At 39.4% G+C, this 18,085-nt stretch overlaps 1 protein-coding gene across 3 annotated transcripts in view; it reads left to right on the top strand.

Annotated features, from left to right (window-relative positions):
• The window catches only part of VWA7 (von Willebrand factor A domain containing 7), a 325,092-nt gene that overhangs the window by 195,674 nt on the left and 111,333 nt on the right, over nt 1-18,085 (top strand). For all 3 annotated transcript variants that reach the window (XM_044083283.1, XM_044083284.1, XM_044083282.1), the window contains one exon: nt 9,443-9,575. In XM_044083283.1, coding sequence (XP_043939218.1) covers nt 9,443-9,575 — 133 coding nt within the window. The remainder of the gene's footprint in view (nt 1-9,442; nt 9,576-18,085) is intronic.

The following is an 18,085-nucleotide window of genomic DNA, read 5'->3' as shown; positions in this document are numbered from 1 at the left end:
CAACCATAACAGGCTAACAATTTATCTGAGACACATTTTGGTGACTTTGCTGTGGCCAAAACTGGTTCCTCATACCATTCATATTTTACCCCAGATCCCTCTGGTGTAGTACCTACAGCCACTATGAACCAGGGGTTAGCCACCTCCTCTGTGGCTCTTGGGAACTCTTCTGTGGGCAAGGCAGAGCCACTCATTTCAGTCCTGAGAAAGGGAACAGGGAAGGTGTCCCTGTTTAGTCAGAAGGTTGTGCCCATCCCTGGGAAGCAACTGCTGTCATTAACAACAACATGATTTATTTTTGTGTTTCAAATAGTAGTGTTCATCCCTAATGCTAAAATGAAAAGCAGTGAAACATATGATGTCTTAATTTTTCCCCCCTAAGTAATAACCATCTAGGGCAGGCTTTGACCCTGTGGCCTGCTGGTCCATCCTCAGGAAACAGTGACCATTGTGCCCTGTGTATTGAGAGCGAAGGCAAAGTCTGCTTGTGCATTAGGCAAGACCCCCATTTGGCACTTCCCTCCAGACTGAGGACCAAAAAAAGTTTTAAAAAGTCTGGCAGTTTCCATGCAGGATTAAGGATATGAGTTGTTAACAAGCTGCTTCCTTTGTTTCAGGGTTTGATTCACTTGCCCTCTGTTTACTCTGACCAAGCCACTTAAACAAATAGTGCTCCTGGATCACTCCTGAAAAGGGCCCCTTGTGACCAGTAGACTTACCTGGTTAATGAATAAATTAATTTTAAAACGTTCTTCAGGCTTTTAGGCATAGCAAAGTCTGATAAACTTTGAAAACAAGCTTTACTAAACTGTGAATAACTACACTAGCATGTCCGTATAGTTCTAACACCAAAAAACAAACACTTACTGTCATTTAAAGCTGCTTAAATGATAACTGATACTGCTTGGAGGGACCGATCTGCACCTCTTCCACAGTGCTATGTACTTAACAGCATGAGTCTAGGACAGCTGGCCCCTTCACTCCACCTTTCTGACAGCATTGCATGCAGTACATAGACTCTGTGCTTACAACCCTTTTCACAAACACAGTTAATCAGATACAGTTCTTTCATTCCTTTTTTGTTACTGATTTCAGTAAAGTTTGAGGATCTGATACTGTCTCAATTTGTTCGATTTCTTGTAAGTATGCTGAAATCAACAATGCTCAGGCATGAGATATCCCTCTGCCTTTTTTTCCCTATCATTTTCTGTTTATGTGCTTGTCAGACAGTATAACTGGGTTGCCGTTAAGCTGTTTATTGCAGTTTTCCTTGAATATTTTCCATAGTTTTCTGGACTGCTAGAATTGTTTCAGTGTACCAAACTTCTTTCCATTTGGCATATTTCATTTAGGTTTCTCAAACAATCTCAAGTAGAAATTCTTGTTCCAATGGCTTGCACAAAAAAAAAAAAAGAGTTGAATGGCATTAGGCCGAATGCCTTTTTTGATCCAGCAATGATTCACTTTTTAATGAGATTTCTCCGTTCTTCAAATTGCTGTGACCTTGGAGTTGGTATATATATATATATATATATATATATATATATATATATATATATATATATATATATATATATATATATATATGGTTCCCATTCAGAAGCCTGAAACATCATAAGCCTGAAAATCAAAATCCTGAAACCAATAGCCTGAAAATTCAGAATCCTGAAAACTCAAAATCCTGAAAGCCCAAAATCCTGAAAGACCAAAATCCTGAAACTCAAAATCCTGAAAACACAAATAATGCTAATATGTCACTATAAAGACACTAATATCTACCAACTGACCCTGACCCTAACCCTAACCCTAAGGTCCGACCTGACCCGCCTAACCCTAACTCACTTAAACCGCCTAACCCCAATATTTGTCACTATTGCATACATGCCTAACCTGCCTAACCCTAACTCACTTAAACCGCCTAACCCTAAAATAAAACCAACCGCACACTTACCTGACCCCAACGCATGACCTAACACCACAGGGCTAACAATAGCAAAGCCACAATGACATCAGTATGTATATTTTGTGTTTTCAAGATTTTGAGTTTCAGGATTTTGGTCTTTCAGGATTTTGGGCTTTCAGGATTTTGAGTTTTCAGGATTCTGAATTTTCAGGCTTTTGGTTTCAGGATTTTGATTTTCAGGCTTATGATGTTTCAGGCTATATATATATATATATATATATATATATATATATATATATATATATATATAGGTCTGCTTCAAAAGATTGAAATTTTACCACATCATCCCTTTTATCTGTGAAGACCAGAAGATTGAAGTTTCGAAGTTGTGAAATATCGCACATTGTGAATGGAGTTCGCCGTACAGTGCAAAATGGGAAATTTACCATTCTCTTCACTGTAGTGTGATCTCGGAGTTGATATATTTGAGTAGCAGGGTGTGTGGGGGGGTGCAGTGGGCTTGCCCCCTAAAAACATGAAGGAAGATGTTGTCACCTGTTAGATTTTTTTTTTTCTGTTCGGTATATCACAACTTCAGTCATCTGGTCTTCGATGATCAGAGGTTCGACTGTGACATTTCGATCCTTTGAATTAGACCCATATATATGTGTGTGTGTGTGTGTATATATATATATATATATATATATATATATATATATATATGTTTGGGGGTGTAGACAGCTTGCCCCAAAAAGGGAGTTTTTCCCCCCTTTGATTTTTAGTGCATTTTTCTCATTCTGTCGAAGAGTCGACTTTCAGGAAGATGACGTTTCATAGTAGAGCTCTTGATTTGTCATGGGCATGTTTATTGCTGTGTCCAGTCAACATGCAAATTGTTACATACTAATTACATTTAATTGTATTTCCTAAAATGCTTCAAATGGAAGAATCCCAGCTGTAAGTGCACAGGACACAATGTGCATAATGGCATTTTCTGATAGAAAAATACCTATAACTTAGATTAAAAAATGTTGGTAAAAAACATTAAAATGGAATAAAAATTAGCAAAGATTACTTTAAGTACTGAAGAACTGTTGCTCCTCACAGGTTTGTGATATGCTCCAAAGCAGCAAGTCTCTGAATATATTAAACATATAGCCATCTAACTTTTCCTTGCTTACAAATATCAGCAAACTTCCTAATTTATTTATTTTTATTTATTTTTTATTTTACATTTGTTTACTGGGAAAGTCTGTCTGGACAAGGGTCCTTTTTCAGCAGTGGCCCAGGGAGAAAAGCTCCTAATACAGTATATAACTTTTACATCTGACAGTTTTGTTTACATAAGACACTTAGATATACATAGTAACAGTGCAAAGTAGTATGGTAGTCTACAACAGTGTAAAAGCTAAATAAGTTTTCATGAAATATTTAGTTTCTGATTTATAGCAGTTTATGTGTTCTAAATTGTAAATAGAATACATACTTAGTATACCATGCAGATTCACAGGTTCTCAAAGTTAAGGATGTAATACAAGTTGACATAAAAGTGGGGTGAGGGGTTAATGAAAGTAGAAGAGAGAAGGGGAAAGGGTACATTAGTTGGGGTAGCAATGTACCGAGAGGGAGGGAGGTGGTAAAGAGCAGTAGGTAATATAAAAGATTAATCAGGGTTGTCACAATTACAGAGCCAAGATTGCAGTAGGTGGGATTTTAAGGCCTTTTTGAAGGAAGCAATGGATGTTGTGGTTGAGATGTTGGGGTGGGGGGGTGATTGTTCCAATGTGTGGCAATAGTGTTGCTACAGAGGGATATACCTGCAGAATTATTGGCTTTGGTCAGATCTAGTAGGAGTTTTTGACTGGATCATAATTTTTTCAATATCTTTTTAATTCCTTTAAATCTTATATCTTTCTTTTGTGAACCTAAAAATGACTATTCCAGTCTTGTCATCACTAAGCAGCTCATACTTGCATTATAAAAATAAACAAAAATAAACAGAACTTTTTCCTTTTGCAAAATAGGAATAATGCCTTGAAGGGGTGCTAATTTAAGATTTACTTCCACCTGGCATGAGCACTTGATCCCAAGGGTGAAGCTCTTGTTATTAGACTTGATCAGATTAAGTAATGTTAACCATAACTTTTGCCCTCGCAATGCATTATTCCTAAATTTTATAAAATGAGACTACAAATAAAACTGATTTAAAGCCTTATATTCCAGCATAAATCCAGGCATCAGATTCAATAAATACCACTGAGTCTGAACTTTAAATAGTACTAAAACGTACTGTTACCTGAGTTGAAATGGTCACAGCTATGAATGCAGCTAAACATTAATTTAACTCCAGTATCACATCAACAGTCCCTGTGATACCCCAAACCAAAATAAAAGTACCTTAAATGGCTAGTTTGAGTCCAGTCTCATGAGTCCTATGGTCAAAATCAAATGGTTCAACAAAAAGTAGCCAGGAAAAAAAAGCCAGTGCAGCAGTATCCTAGTCTCCATAGTCATTTGACATTCTGCAAAATCATTAGCAAGAGGCAAACTGCAGCATAAAACATCACATCCAACAAAAAGAGCAGAGGTAGCAAACGGCACGTCCTGTCATGCATATTGAGAAGCCTAGCAGTGTAGGTACAATTACTTGGATCACACCTGAGCACACTTTAATTATAATGAAAAAGTCCAATCAATAAAGAATTAAATCAGGTGAAATTATGACAGCAACCACATGGATAAAATAAGTTAGTCTATGTTCTCTGGCACGTGGCAACTGTTGTCCACCATTTTAGACAAGGCCTTGTCTACTTGTGCATCCATCCATCCATCCTCAACCTCTTTTCCCATTTTGCATGGGGTTGGGGTGTCACTTCAGCATTTGTATTTAAGTCACAGTCTATTTTGCTGATGCCATCACCTCCCTACAGCTGTAACTCAGCATTTCACTACATGGATCAGATTTGTTATATGAACCTGAAAGAGGTTACACTAGATTTTAATGTGCTGAATTTCTCTGATGAAAAATAAAATAAGTTAGTCTATGTTCTCTGGCAACTGTTGTCCACCATTTTAGACAAGGCCTTCTCCTTGTCTACTTGTGCATCCATTCAACCGTCCATCCATCCATCCTCAACCCCTTTTCCCATTTTGCACATGGGGTTGGGGTGTCATTTCACCATCTGTATTTAAGTCACAGTCTATCACCTCCCTACAGCTGTAACTTAGCATTTCACTACATGGATCAGATATGTTACATGAACCTGAAAGAGGTTACACTAGATTTTGATGTGCTGAATTTCTCTGATGAAAAATTGACAAACAGAATTATTTATACTGTTATGAGGAAGCCTTTAACCCTGTCAGCTCTGAAACTGTAGTAATGTGGGTAAGTTATATAAATCTTAGAACTTCTGGTTTGGGGGGACAGGTATATCTCATAGAGGATACTGCTACTCTTGAACGGACTCTCCATCCACATAAAATAAATTCACCCGTGTCCATATTTAAGTGCAGCTTAGATCTACAGATAAGAAACAGAAAATTTTCCTCAAGACTGCCCCCTATACTGCTAATGGACAGAGGTAGCTTCTAAATGTTTTATCCTATGCATGGGTGCCCTCAAATTATCTTTGGTATGATTGCAGTTATTCTCATTAGGGGTAATATAGAATTATTGACCATGGGTTGTATAAGGCCGATTTATAACCAAATGCGACAGGTTATTTCAAGCACAAAAAGGAAAATTGCTAGGGTTAAAATTACTTGTAAAGGCAGCCAGCTATTTAGTATCTCATCTTCAGATTCTGATGAAGTTCACCTTGTGGATGCAATCCCTTAAATATTAAAAATCAGTGAAATATCTGTAGCTTCACTGCTATGCCAAGAGACCAATTTCTTTCATGTGTTTTTGAATTCAGCTTTGCTTTGGTCTTTACACAGAGTGGGAGAGGAAAATGCTTTTTTTATGTTATAGAAAATAAAAGGCGTATGGGCTGGAGGATAAAATCATATTGAAGTTTATTACAAAAATAAATAATTCGATTAGGTAAGCGCTTTCGAGGCAACCCTCTTCATCAGACCTTAATACAAAAATGAAGGCAAATGAAGTTTAAATAAAACCAACAACTAATAAAAACATCGTAAAAATCAGTGTGGCAGCCCTCTTTTTTTCAAAAGAGGTTTTAAAGAAACGGCACTGTTAAGACCAGGTGACAAATAAGCTTTAAAATCCACACTCCATCTCAGTTCAACATATTCAGTCTCATTGCTAACATCACCTTCTCTTAAACTAACATTAATTTTTTGTAAGACCAAAAATTTAGTCATATTGAATGCCAGATTCTATAACATGCTTGGCTAGTGCATTAGTAGATTTTGTTGTTCTGTATGTCATTAAGATGTTTCATCACCCTTTCCTTAAGGATACGATTCGTTTTACCAATGTAGAACGCACTACAAAGGTTGCATCTGGCCAAATAAACAATATTCTTAGTAGAGCAGTCTGCATAAAATGAAAACTCTACGGGCTTTTTATGTACTGGGTGCATAATCATACAAGTAGACAATATATTACTACAAATTTTACAAGATCTACAGGGGTATGTACCCTTACGTTGTGAAAAAATCTGTCACGTGCTATTCTGCTTATAGCATAATCTCGTCTTCAGATTTTTGCTGTTCTTAAAAGCAAAGCTAGGTGCAGATCCTACAACCCTACTAATGCTTGAATCTGTAAGCAGAATGGGCCAATTCTTTTTAATAATTTCACGTCTTATTAACATCATTAGAAAAAGTAGGGCATAATCTATTGACAGTTGATGATAATTTTTGCCCTTCAAGTTGCGTATTCAATCTATGTCCTTCAGAGAAATAAGGCTTAATCCTATAACTATCAAAAGAGTCAACTACTTCTACTGCTCTTTCTATGTCTGATTTCTTATACCCCCTATCAATAAGATCTGTAGTAAGGCAATTCATTGCTTCCACATGTTCTTCCTTATTAGTATGCAATCTCCTACAGCATAACACCTTTTTGTTATGTTATTTGCCAAATTTTATAGTGATCAGTTTCAGATACTGGCTGAAATGCTATTTTTTAATCCCAGGAAAAGAACTTTATTGATTGCTTTGAAAAATCACCTTATGAGCAAGGTGTGAGCATTTGCATACCTCTATGTCTTGCATACCACGCTATTAGGGACTCATTGGTCCTGGATCTCTTCTATCTTCACAAATACCTGAACCACAGATATAAATCTTTTCTAGCAGACATGTAAAACGTAATAGAAAGATGAGTTCATTGTGCTGTTCCCCCCCTTGCAAATCATGCAGTGTGATAAGCTATCTTCCTTCAAACAGGACCTGAATGACTGGATGTATAAACCCAAATTCACCCCAAGGTTTATTGACCTGGCCCTCCTCAAAAGTGGTGGTGCACTCTAAGGGTGGGTACTGACAAGACATAAAAGAAAGCAACACTCAGCTGCCTTGAATTTCCTGTATGAGTTTACAAGAAAAGTTTAACCAAAATATTTAAAGTGATTTACACACTTTTTTAGCAAACACGTGTAAGAAATTCATGGAGATGGGAACTGCTTTTTTACTAAATAGACTGGACCCTTGTAGTAACAACTTCAGGTGGCAGAAAACGTTATTGTGCTTTATTTTATTAAGGATCGCCCCTGTTGTCTCAGACCTGCAACCTTCCCCCTCATGACATTACATTTTTGGGGAGGGGTAAAAAATGGTATAAAGGAAGAGTCTGCAGTTGCATACCTCACTGTCTATAGCTCTGTATGTTATTCTATTTCTGTGCTACCTTTGGCAATAGAAGACACATTCTACTTACTAAGACAGATTGTCAGCACTCATAATATCATGGCTAGGAGGAGAAGAATAGAAACAGCAAATCTCTTTTGTATTCACACATCTCATCATCTATAGTAGTTCACAAGCAACAATAGTTCTGTTAACTACAGCAATATTGCTAGTTTGGTATTGCAGGGAGACTGCCTTGCATTGAGCTAATATATATATATATATATATGAAGTTATATTACTGAAACCATAACATAATTCCTTTATTTCAGAAAAATTAAGTTTGTTTTGCTTTACTTTTAATGACTTGTTGCTGTATTAAAAAAAAAAAGTAGATGCCTCCTGTGACATCATTCTTGGAATGTGACTATAGAGTGCAGTGCTGTGGACAATAGCTCTGAATGTGGCTGCAAACCATTCTGCTAAGCTTCAACTGCTACTAATCCTAGCATCACTCCTGACATATAGACCACAGGTCCACATGCTCCAAATCTGAGTGCACCATGGCACAGCACCCATGCTTTATGAGTTCCTGAAATGGCCCACTGTTTTGGTGGTCTGCCCTTTTGGTAGTTGTCGTTTGCATTTTCTGTCTGGCTTGTTTACATGGGGCTCTTTATTTTCTTGACTTTATGTACTCATTATCTTGTAATGCACTCTGCACTGGTTTTCCCTTGTGTGACATCACTGTTTTAGAATTCCACATACCCTGAGCATTGCCATTACCCACATTCATTTTTTACTGTGCAATGTTCTAGTCAGTCGGACTTTCCCGATAAACAAATGTTAAATAAATAAATAACAAAATACTTAGAACTAAATAATCATATCCTTGCACTAATATATTACTGAGTTAAACCAACAGGAATATCTAAAGGGATGTCTAAAGGAAAGAAGAAGAGGTTGCCATCAGTCACTCACCTCTACCTACCAGATCAAATCTCCTCCCAGTATAAAGAGTAAAGGAAATTGGCACTGGGTGGAGGAACCGAAATAAGCTAATGATATCAGCTCTAGCAATCGTGATACCATTGAGAATGTTAAGAAAAGACACCTGACATTCCATCTTTCCAAATGTGTTTATTTTTGCCCTCTCTCTTTACAGTTTCATGAAATGCCTCTACTTTGGACTGAATCATACAATGTCTGAACAATTTGCCTAGTGTAAAAGCTTGATAAGTGCTTGATATGAGTTGGTTCTTACTATAACTGATTGCAGTCCCCCACTGCCTACATTCATATACATGCTCTAATGTGCAATGATTATACCACTTTTTTTTTCTGAAATAAAAGTAGTGTCCAGACTTCCATTATTATAAGACTGAGAAGCTCCCTCTTTTTCACTGTCATGATGTCATCCATGGGGCTAATGATGCCATCTCTGGGGGTGATTGTGTAATCTGTGGAGATTCTCCCAAGCTACACTTTAGAGACTGAACTCCTTTTACTGTCTTCACCTGGGTTCATCATCTGCTCCTCATCAGATGGTCCCCATCTCAGTCCTAGTTTGTTGGACAGCCCTTAAAACTCTTCCATTTGCTAAGATAGTGTAGCTAGGCAGACAAAACTTTTACAAGACTCCTGAAAAAACTAAAATCAGCATGCTCCTCAAAATTTGGGGTATGTGTCATGTACTGCTATTTTTGCTGTATGCTATGCTGCTTTCTTTAACTATAATCTGCCCAAACAATGCTTTTTTCTCTCTCTTTCTTGTTATAGGTGACGCTTTATCAGAAACTAGGCCATTTACATGGGAAGCGTATTCATCACTTTTATGTTGACAACATTGTTGAAAATATTACAGTGCAAGTTGCTGGACAGGTTACTTCTGTTGTCATCCTTGACCCAGCAGGTATGGTCTACCTCAAAATAGTTGGAAGGATTTGGTTCTTTGGGGAGATGGTGCTACAGGTATATTTCTGACAAAGCCTTTGAGAAAAAACTTGCAAGACAAATTGATAATGGAGCCATAAACTGTCATGAACTGTCTTCAGTTTGCTTTATGTCTTCTACACAAACTGAAAATAATGAAATGCATGTTTTGTCGATGTTCTTTAAACATTTTAGACCTAGTATTTTTTTAATCTTTTTTCCTTAGATCTCTCTCCCTCTACCTCTTTCATTCTTTTTAATTATATTTATGAAACAGCTCAAACTGTAGTTTATAACTACCCTGCCACAGATTTTTTTAATAAGCATGTTTTATTATATCACAACTAAATCAGCGACACAGGTACATATATGTTAATATAAAAGAAAACACTAGTAGCATTTTTCACACAGGATACATGTCCTTCGTAACAATTATCGTTCATGCCAATATTACATAAATTGTTCAATTTCTTATAGGTTCATAGGTTCATAGGTAAGTACTAGGCTATCTGCCCAAGGGCATTTATAAGCCTAGCCAGAGTGTGTTGGCTTTCACCACCCCTTAGATTAGTTCCCTGTGCCTCTGACCAGCAGAGCCATTATTTCCCTGCGCCTCTGTCCAGCAGAGCCACTGCAGTGATCCCGAGGATAAATTTTCTGTTTCCCATCCACCTGTCAAGGTTTCTCATGAAGAGTGCTAATAAGGGGCTCTGCCTGATGTATATTGGAATCTTGTTCCAAAGCATGGGGAGTCTCTGGGTCAGGAATCTATCCCTCCAGCACATCCTATTTATCGTTGTGGTAAGGTTTATATCCCTAGAGCGTGTGGCTCTCAGGGATTTTTTTTTTTTTAGGTGGAGCATATCCATCAATTCTGGTTTGGACATGGCCTTGTATGTCAAGCAGAGATCACCTCTGAGTAAGCAGTATGCAACCGAATACAGCTGGAGTTTCTTTAGTTGGGCTGCATAGGTCATCTGTTTGAGGCCAGTAATCCTCTTGGTGAGATACTTTTGTGGTCTTTCCAGCTGTTGCAGATGTCTTGTAAGGTACATCCCAAATGGGGTGTTGTATTCTATAATGGGTCTAATAAGTGATGAGTAGAGAGGCACAATAACCTGTAAGAGCCGCGGTGGTGCAGCGGTAGCGTTATTGCCTCACAGCAAGAGGTTCTGGTGTTTGATTCTTGGCTGGAGCGCCTTATGTGTGGAGTCTGCATGTCCTCCCTGCGGTCAAGTGGCATTCAAAAGACATGCATAGAATGGGCATGCCTTTGCTGAAGGCTGGGCATCGAGCTGGCACCTCGACACCCGTAAAAAAATCTACTGCCAATCATTAGCAGACCAGAGTTCCGTTGTGGCGACCCCTAACCGGGAAAAGCCGAAAGAAGAAGAAGAGAGGCACAATAACCTCCTTTGTTCTAGATGAGAACCCTTTTGAGTTTAGGTGGGCCACGTAGTATGATTATCAAAGGAGAGATTGCTATCAACTTGGGTCCCCAGATCCCTTATTACTTTTTCTGTATTTAGGGGACTACCACCATGTGGTAGTTTGTGGGTACTTTGTTTTTTCCAAAGGGGATGACTATGCACTTTTTGGCATTCAGATTGAGGCCATGATTTTGACACCAGGTATCCATCTCAGTGAGTCCCTTCTGGAGGGTGTCTGTATCAACCAGAGAATCAATTATGGCTCCTAGTTTGCAGTCATCTGTGAACTTGGTCAGCCAAAGTCTTCCTGTGCTTGCCTGTACCTCTGAGAAGTATATACCGAACAGGAGGGGTCCTAGGACTGAGCCCTGGGGGACGCCACTTGTAACCGGTTTCGAGTCGGACCTAGAATCTGCAACTCTCACCATGTGGGTTCTGTCCATGAGCTAATTGCAACCCATCTCGTGACATAGGGGTTAATGTTCAGGTTGATGAGTTTGTCTATAATACCAGAATGGGGAATGGTGTCGAAAGCCTTTGCAAGGTCTAGGTAGACTGTGTGGACCTCCTTACCCTCATCTAATGCCTTGGTAACTGTCTCAAAGAAGTCCACCAGGTTTAGGAGGCATGATCTGCCCTTAACAAAGCCAGACTGGGTGGGGTCCAAAGTTTGGAGGTTCCCAATGTCTCTGTTAATGAGTTCCATGATGATGCGCTCCATAGCCTTGCAGACTAGGCTAGTCAGGCTTATAGGGCGATAGTTCCCGGGGTCCGTTGTGGTGCCACCTTTGTGGAGTGGGATAACTGTTGCTGTGTGCCACTCTGTGGGTATGTAGCCTGTAGAAAGGCTGAGTTTGAACAGTGTGTTTAGGTGAGGAGTTAGTTCATTTTTGAGCTCTTGTAAGACACAGCCTGGGACACTGTCCGGTCCCATAGAGGCTGTGTTTTTGGCTTTGGATAGGGCTGTTTTAACCTGTGTGTCGGTGATTGCCAGGGCCTTACATTCTTCTGGTATGGTAATGGGCCCTTTAGGGGGTGAGAGGGGTGTGAAGTTTACACTGAACCTGTCTGCCAAAATGTTGGCAATATCAGTCGGTTCAGTGTATTTTGTGCCATTCTGCACCAACTCAGAACAGATCTGAGAGTTTCCACTTAGGTTCTAGGTTCCTGACATAGCTAAAGAATGCTTTGTGGTTATCTTTGGAGTCCTTGGCAATTTTTCTTTCAAAGCTAGCCTTGGATGATTTAATGAGGGATCGTAGTTTTTTGCTGATACTGATCAGGGATGTCTTTCCTTCTAGGGATTTTGCTCTTATCTGTACTAGTTTCCTCCTTCTATTGTAGAGTCTGTTTATGGCAGGGGTCCACCAGACTGGTTTCCTTTTCTTGGAGGAGTGAGTCTTGGTTTTACTTGGGATAGCATGATCCATGCATTCCTGCAGATGATCATAGAGTGCCTTTGTATAGGTTTCAGCAGCTTGGACAGCATTGTGCATTGGCGTAGGGACTGCGAACCTTTCCACCTCAGTCTTAAGCAACATGAAGTTTGCTTTTGAAAAGTTTTTCATGGTGGTTTCCTTGATTGGGGTTGGGGGTCAGAATGTGAATATCTAGAGTGATTAGTCTATGGTCTGATCTAACAAGCAAGGGATTGACATCAGGTGTGGAACACCGGTTGCCCATGTTGGTGATGACCAGGTCCAATATGTTGTTCCCTCTGGTGGGGGTGTTGACCAGTTGATCCAGGGCGTTTGAGTTTATAAATTCTAGGAAGCGTACTTGAGTAGTTCTCCCATTTAATGTTTGGGTAGTTGAAATCACCCAGTATTAGGGTGTTTGGTAGGACCTTCATATTTCCCAGTGTCTCCAGAAATGCGGAATGGGGGTCCTGGGTCATGGTGGGTGATCTGTAGCAAGCTACAATTTGGATTACAGTTTTACCCATTGTTAGTTGCACTTGGATGATCTCTGATGCATCGTGCTGTGCCACTAACCTGGAGGTTTGGGTATCCTTGATGAATATGGATACACCCCCACCTTTTGTGTTTCGGTGCTGGTTCTGTGGCCAAAAGGTATGGTATGAGTTATAGCCTGGTAGTGCTGGGGTGCACTCTGGACCCTTAAACCAGGTTTGTGTTACTGCACAGATATTGAAGTTCTCCATACTGAGGAGTGTCTCGAGTGCGTGCATTTTGAGGTTTAGACTTCTGGCGTTGAGTAGCATTACCCTCAGTTTTTGGTTACTTGTGCTATTTACGGTGGTGGGTTTGTCTTTTGAGCCTTGCCTAAAAAAGGCACTATGGGGGGCAGCAAGATCCTTTGCCAGTATTCGAAAGCCTAAGGGTGACAGGTGCAAGCCATCTCTTGCGAAGCAATGTGGCTCGTCGAGCATGTCATCCCAGGCAGACAGATACTGGATCCCCTTTGAATGACACCAGAAACTTAGCCAATTGTTGAAGTTGATCATTTTTTCTTTATACTGTGCATCATTCTTGGTGAGGGTAGGATGCTACTTAGAGTCAGGGTCATACCTGCCTGGGTTACATGATCAGAGAGCTCTTCCATGTCTCTTTTCATGTAGTCCAGGGAGGTACATCTCAGGTCCTTCACACCAACATGTACAATGACAGAGTCATATTTGTACTTGTTCTGGAGTGACCTGAGTGCTTGTGTTATGTGGTGGATCCTGGCGCCTGACAGGCAGCTAACTGTAACCTTCTTCTTGTCCAGCCTAGTTAGTGGGACATTAGTGCGCCTGACTATACAGTCGCCTATTACTAGTGTGTTGGGTATGTTATTTTGTCTTAAGGGCTGTGATTGTGTGGCACACTGATTATGTGAAGTATGTGTTTCATGGTTGGTGATGGGTTGTGGAGGTTGCTTGGATGTCTGCTTTGGAGGTCTCTGTTGCTTTTGCAGATTTTTATTTAGAGCCTCCGAATATGTTTTTGTGTATTTATGTGTGTTATTTGCCTGTGTTGCTTTGTTAGGTCTATGTGAGACTGGTGGTGTGTTGCAAGTATTACCCTTCTCCTCTTGGCAGTCAGTTACAGTCTGGGGTTGAGAGAGCTTTGCCTCCAGTCTGGCTGTATAATTGAATCTCTCGCATATATTAGTGTTTGGTGGTAGGAGGAGAGGGTTGTCTGTGTACATGAGGCAGTTGTAACATTGCCCCAAAATGCCCAGATTCACCAGTTGGACTGGACAGTACACCTGAAACTGCCCTTTGGACATGCCTGAATAGGTAGAGTGAGCTGTTTTTCTGATTGACTGGTGTGGTTCTTCTGGACTCTTCCTTTCCATAAACCTCACTTCTCCTTCTGTACATGACTCTGCATCTGTTGTTCCCATGGATTCCATTTACTTCTGTCTGATTTACTCTTTCTTTTTAATAAGGATCCAACTTCCAGTTCTTCCATCTCCTTCACAATATTTAGTAGAACAATTACAATTGTTTCCCGTTCTTATTTACATTTTCTAATAATTGCTTTTTTGGCAGTCAGTAACATTAAACTCAGTAAGAATTCAAAATTCAGAAAGTATGACCAAGCTCAAAAAGAATCCTTTCCTCAGTTACAATGATTTGCTACCCCAATATTTCTGACAAAACAATCTGTAGGGATTTTTTTTAATTTTCCAATTTGTTATATTCCCAAAACAAATCTTTCCGATTACTACTGTCTTTTCTGTCACACCTCCTGCATTTGCTATCTGAGGAAAAACTCTATGAAGTCTGTTGAGGTATAAAAATATCTATGCAAATACTTCCAAGCAAAAATCTTCTGGACTTTATTGCAAACTTAGGAACCATACAGATGCCTTTCATTTGCTTTTCCAATCTCTATTCCCAATTGCTTCTAGCCTTCTCTGATAGTTTATAGTCATCATGCAATATTTTATATGTCCTGCTTATTATTCCTTTTTTAACAGTAGATTTTCTTCTGGACTCAACTAAAAGCTTTGCCACATCTGGTTATTAAGCTATTATTAATTTGTACATAAGCTTTTTACTCAGCTCTCAAATGCTATGTAAGGTTTGTATTCCACCGTTATCCATTAAATACACTTATTTCATTTGGAGTCTACCATTTTATTTGCCTGAACCAGTTGCCAGTGTTTTATTTTTGGTTTGTCTTTCGTTTTTAAATATTAATTTCTGTAAGAGGCTTTCCCCCCCACGCCTCCACAGAAAATGCTCCTTGGCTCAGTTGGACATTCCTAGTCAACAAACATCTAAATAAATAAACAAATGCATAAAAAAAATTATCTTAAGTCTCCGCTATCCCATCCTCTTTGTATATATATTCTGATATCAATCCCTGGTAGGAAGGCAGTCTCGAACCTGCAGTCCATACTTCTGCATGGCCTCATCCCACTTTATTACCTTTCCATCTGTAGTTATTTGCTCCTATTACCTTGGTTTATTTGCTAATTCCCTTCAATAAATTCCAGCTACCTCTTGCCTATTTTTGTACCCTTATTTACACTCATCCTTAGAATGTTGTCAGCATATATTTAAAATTTTCATTTTAATTTTGCTTCAGCCTCACGAGTCCTGATCATCAGTCCTCCCCTTGGGCTCTATAAATTCATTTACTCCTCCATCCTGCTTTGCCCGAAGACCCCACATGTCTCCTTTTAGGGAAGGAGCTACTCTTTCCAGAGGGTACTGCCGCTCAATAACCCACAATGTTAATCTAGGCAGCAGGGGAAATAATGGAATATCAGAGTATCACCATCCTCACCTGACTCAGATTATCTTAACTCCAATCCTGGAGGCTGGCGCACTCCTACTGAAGTGTTAGTCTTCTACATATATATTTGTGTGCACATGCATGAAAGGTTCCACACAAATGTATTGTGAAAGGTTACTGCAAAAGTGCAGCTTGCAGGAGCCAGACCCATATTCTTCATATATTACATGCCCCTGCCAACAGGTGGCAGCAATGCAGAATAATGCATCACCTCCTTCTCACCAAGATGGGTGAGCTGACATTAGCTGTTCCATGCTTCTCTACCAGCTCTTTCAGGGCCTATGTTGCTAATCGATCACAGGACGTCTGGATCATACTCATGCCTTACTCCTCTATGGCACACAGAAGAATGCAGCTTATTTCTTTCTTTCTTTTTTTTTAATAAATTACTTAACACGTTGCTATCCTACCTTCCACTGTTAAATAATGACATTTGACTTCTCAGAGCAGAAGTTGTCCTAATGGAAGATTTATGCACTGTCTCTCTTGCAACTGTTACACCAAACACCAACATATCACTAATTAGACTACCTCAGCACTAAGAATTTATTTCCTCTTCCTCACAATATTATAACCTGTGTTAAAAACTATACACACAAACAAAGGCACACCTATGTCCTCAAGATTCAAACTAATGCTATTTTCCAATGAGTAGCGGTGCTTCTAAGTGTTATTTCATTCATAGGTGAGACATGCCTGAAGTGCACATGGAATGACCATACTACTCCCAAGAGGATGAGGCAGTCCCTCAGGATGATCTGTCCTCTCTCCTGTTCCGAACTGTACTGTTGGCAATCATCCAAAGTATGTAAACAATGTTTTCATCTTCTTTTGTTTTCCCCATGAGCAGCCCACTCCCCTCACCTCATATGCAATGGATGATAAAAGAAGAGCCACATTCTACACCAGTTGTCTATTGAGGGTTTCCTCTCGACTTCACTAGCATCCTTCTTTGCAGACTTTTCACCTTCACTCACATATTGCAGCAGCATAAAAACACTTGAAATGTGTTGTAGCACCTTCCATAGAAAATTTAAATAAATCCTTAGAGAGGGTGTAAACTTCTTATAAAACCAACTTACACAGTTTGTGATGTAAAAAGTGTGTTATTTTTTCATTTAATTTTGTTGATAAATGCTACTTCTTGAAAATTATCTTGAAGCTGAAAATGAATGCCTCACTAGCTAAATTAGTGCATAAGCTACAATATTTCAATGCTAATTGCTGCAGCAGGTGAGTCTTATCTCATAGTAAGAAACTTTGTCAGCTGTATCTCAGAGATTTGACACCTTACATTGAAAATTAAGCCTCCAGTATGAGTGGACAAAGTTTATTTTATTTTATTTTGACATTTGTTAACTGGGTTTGTCTGACTGAGTGTGAGCCCTTTTTCAGTGGAGGCCCAGGGAGAAAAGCTCCATATGTTAGTTTATAAAAGCAGAAATCATAAGCAGTATGATTGAAGCTGATATGTCATTACAGTCACAAGTGAAATACATAACTACATAACCACTTAGGCAGTATAGTTAGAGTTAATCAAACATCTCAAATATAGTATATAGAGAATGAATTCAGTACATTCTTAGGTGAACGATTATGATATGGGAAGAGGGGGTGAAGGCAGTGTGTGGGGTGAGAGAAAGGAACAAGACTGATGAGAGGACTTTTAGAAAGTAAAGTAGTAGGGGAGGTAGAAGGGGTGGAAACAAGGAGTGGAGAAGTGGATTTAAGAGATTCAGAGAGTTAGGTTGGACTTCGGCAGGCACAGGTCCACAAGTTAGAGAAATGGTCCTTTAGAGATTTTCTGAAGTTGTGGGTGTTGGTTATAGTTCGGATATTCAGAGGAAGGTTGTTCCAGGCTGAGACAACAGAGTAGCTATGAAGGTGTTGGCCAATTGTTCTTCTGGGATTATAGATTTGAAGGAGAGACTGTTCAGAGCTATGAAGAGCTACTGGGAGTATATATGAAGATGAGGGAAGAGATGGTAGGTTAGTAGAGAGTTAGGTTTGTAGAGGATGGAGTGTGTGAGTAGAAGTTGAGTTAGAAGAAGCTGGTGGGGGAATTCTAGCCAGGCATTTGAAAGAGAGGCAGTGGTGAGATTTGTATGGCTGGTTGGCAGTGAACCTTGCAATTTTATTATACATTAGTTCAAGTTTAGACTTGAGAGGATTGTAGGTTGGTTCGAGTTAGGGAGGCACACTGTAGACTGGGGAGAAGCTAGGCATCAATGATGGCGCCTAATAGCTTGGTGTGTGTTTCAACTTCTATTGTAGTGTTATAAAGAGATGTAAAAATAAATGAGGAT

This window comes from Protopterus annectens, chromosome 9.part0 (genome assembly GCF_019279795.1).
Source record: "Protopterus annectens isolate FY-2018-M chromosome 9.part0, PAN1.0, whole genome shotgun sequence".
In the NCBI taxonomy this organism is placed as follows: Eukaryota; Metazoa; Chordata; order Ceratodontiformes; family Protopteridae; genus Protopterus; species Protopterus annectens.
The sequence above is the reverse complement of the archived record's forward strand: the minus strand, read 5'-3'. Positions and strand labels throughout refer to the sequence as shown.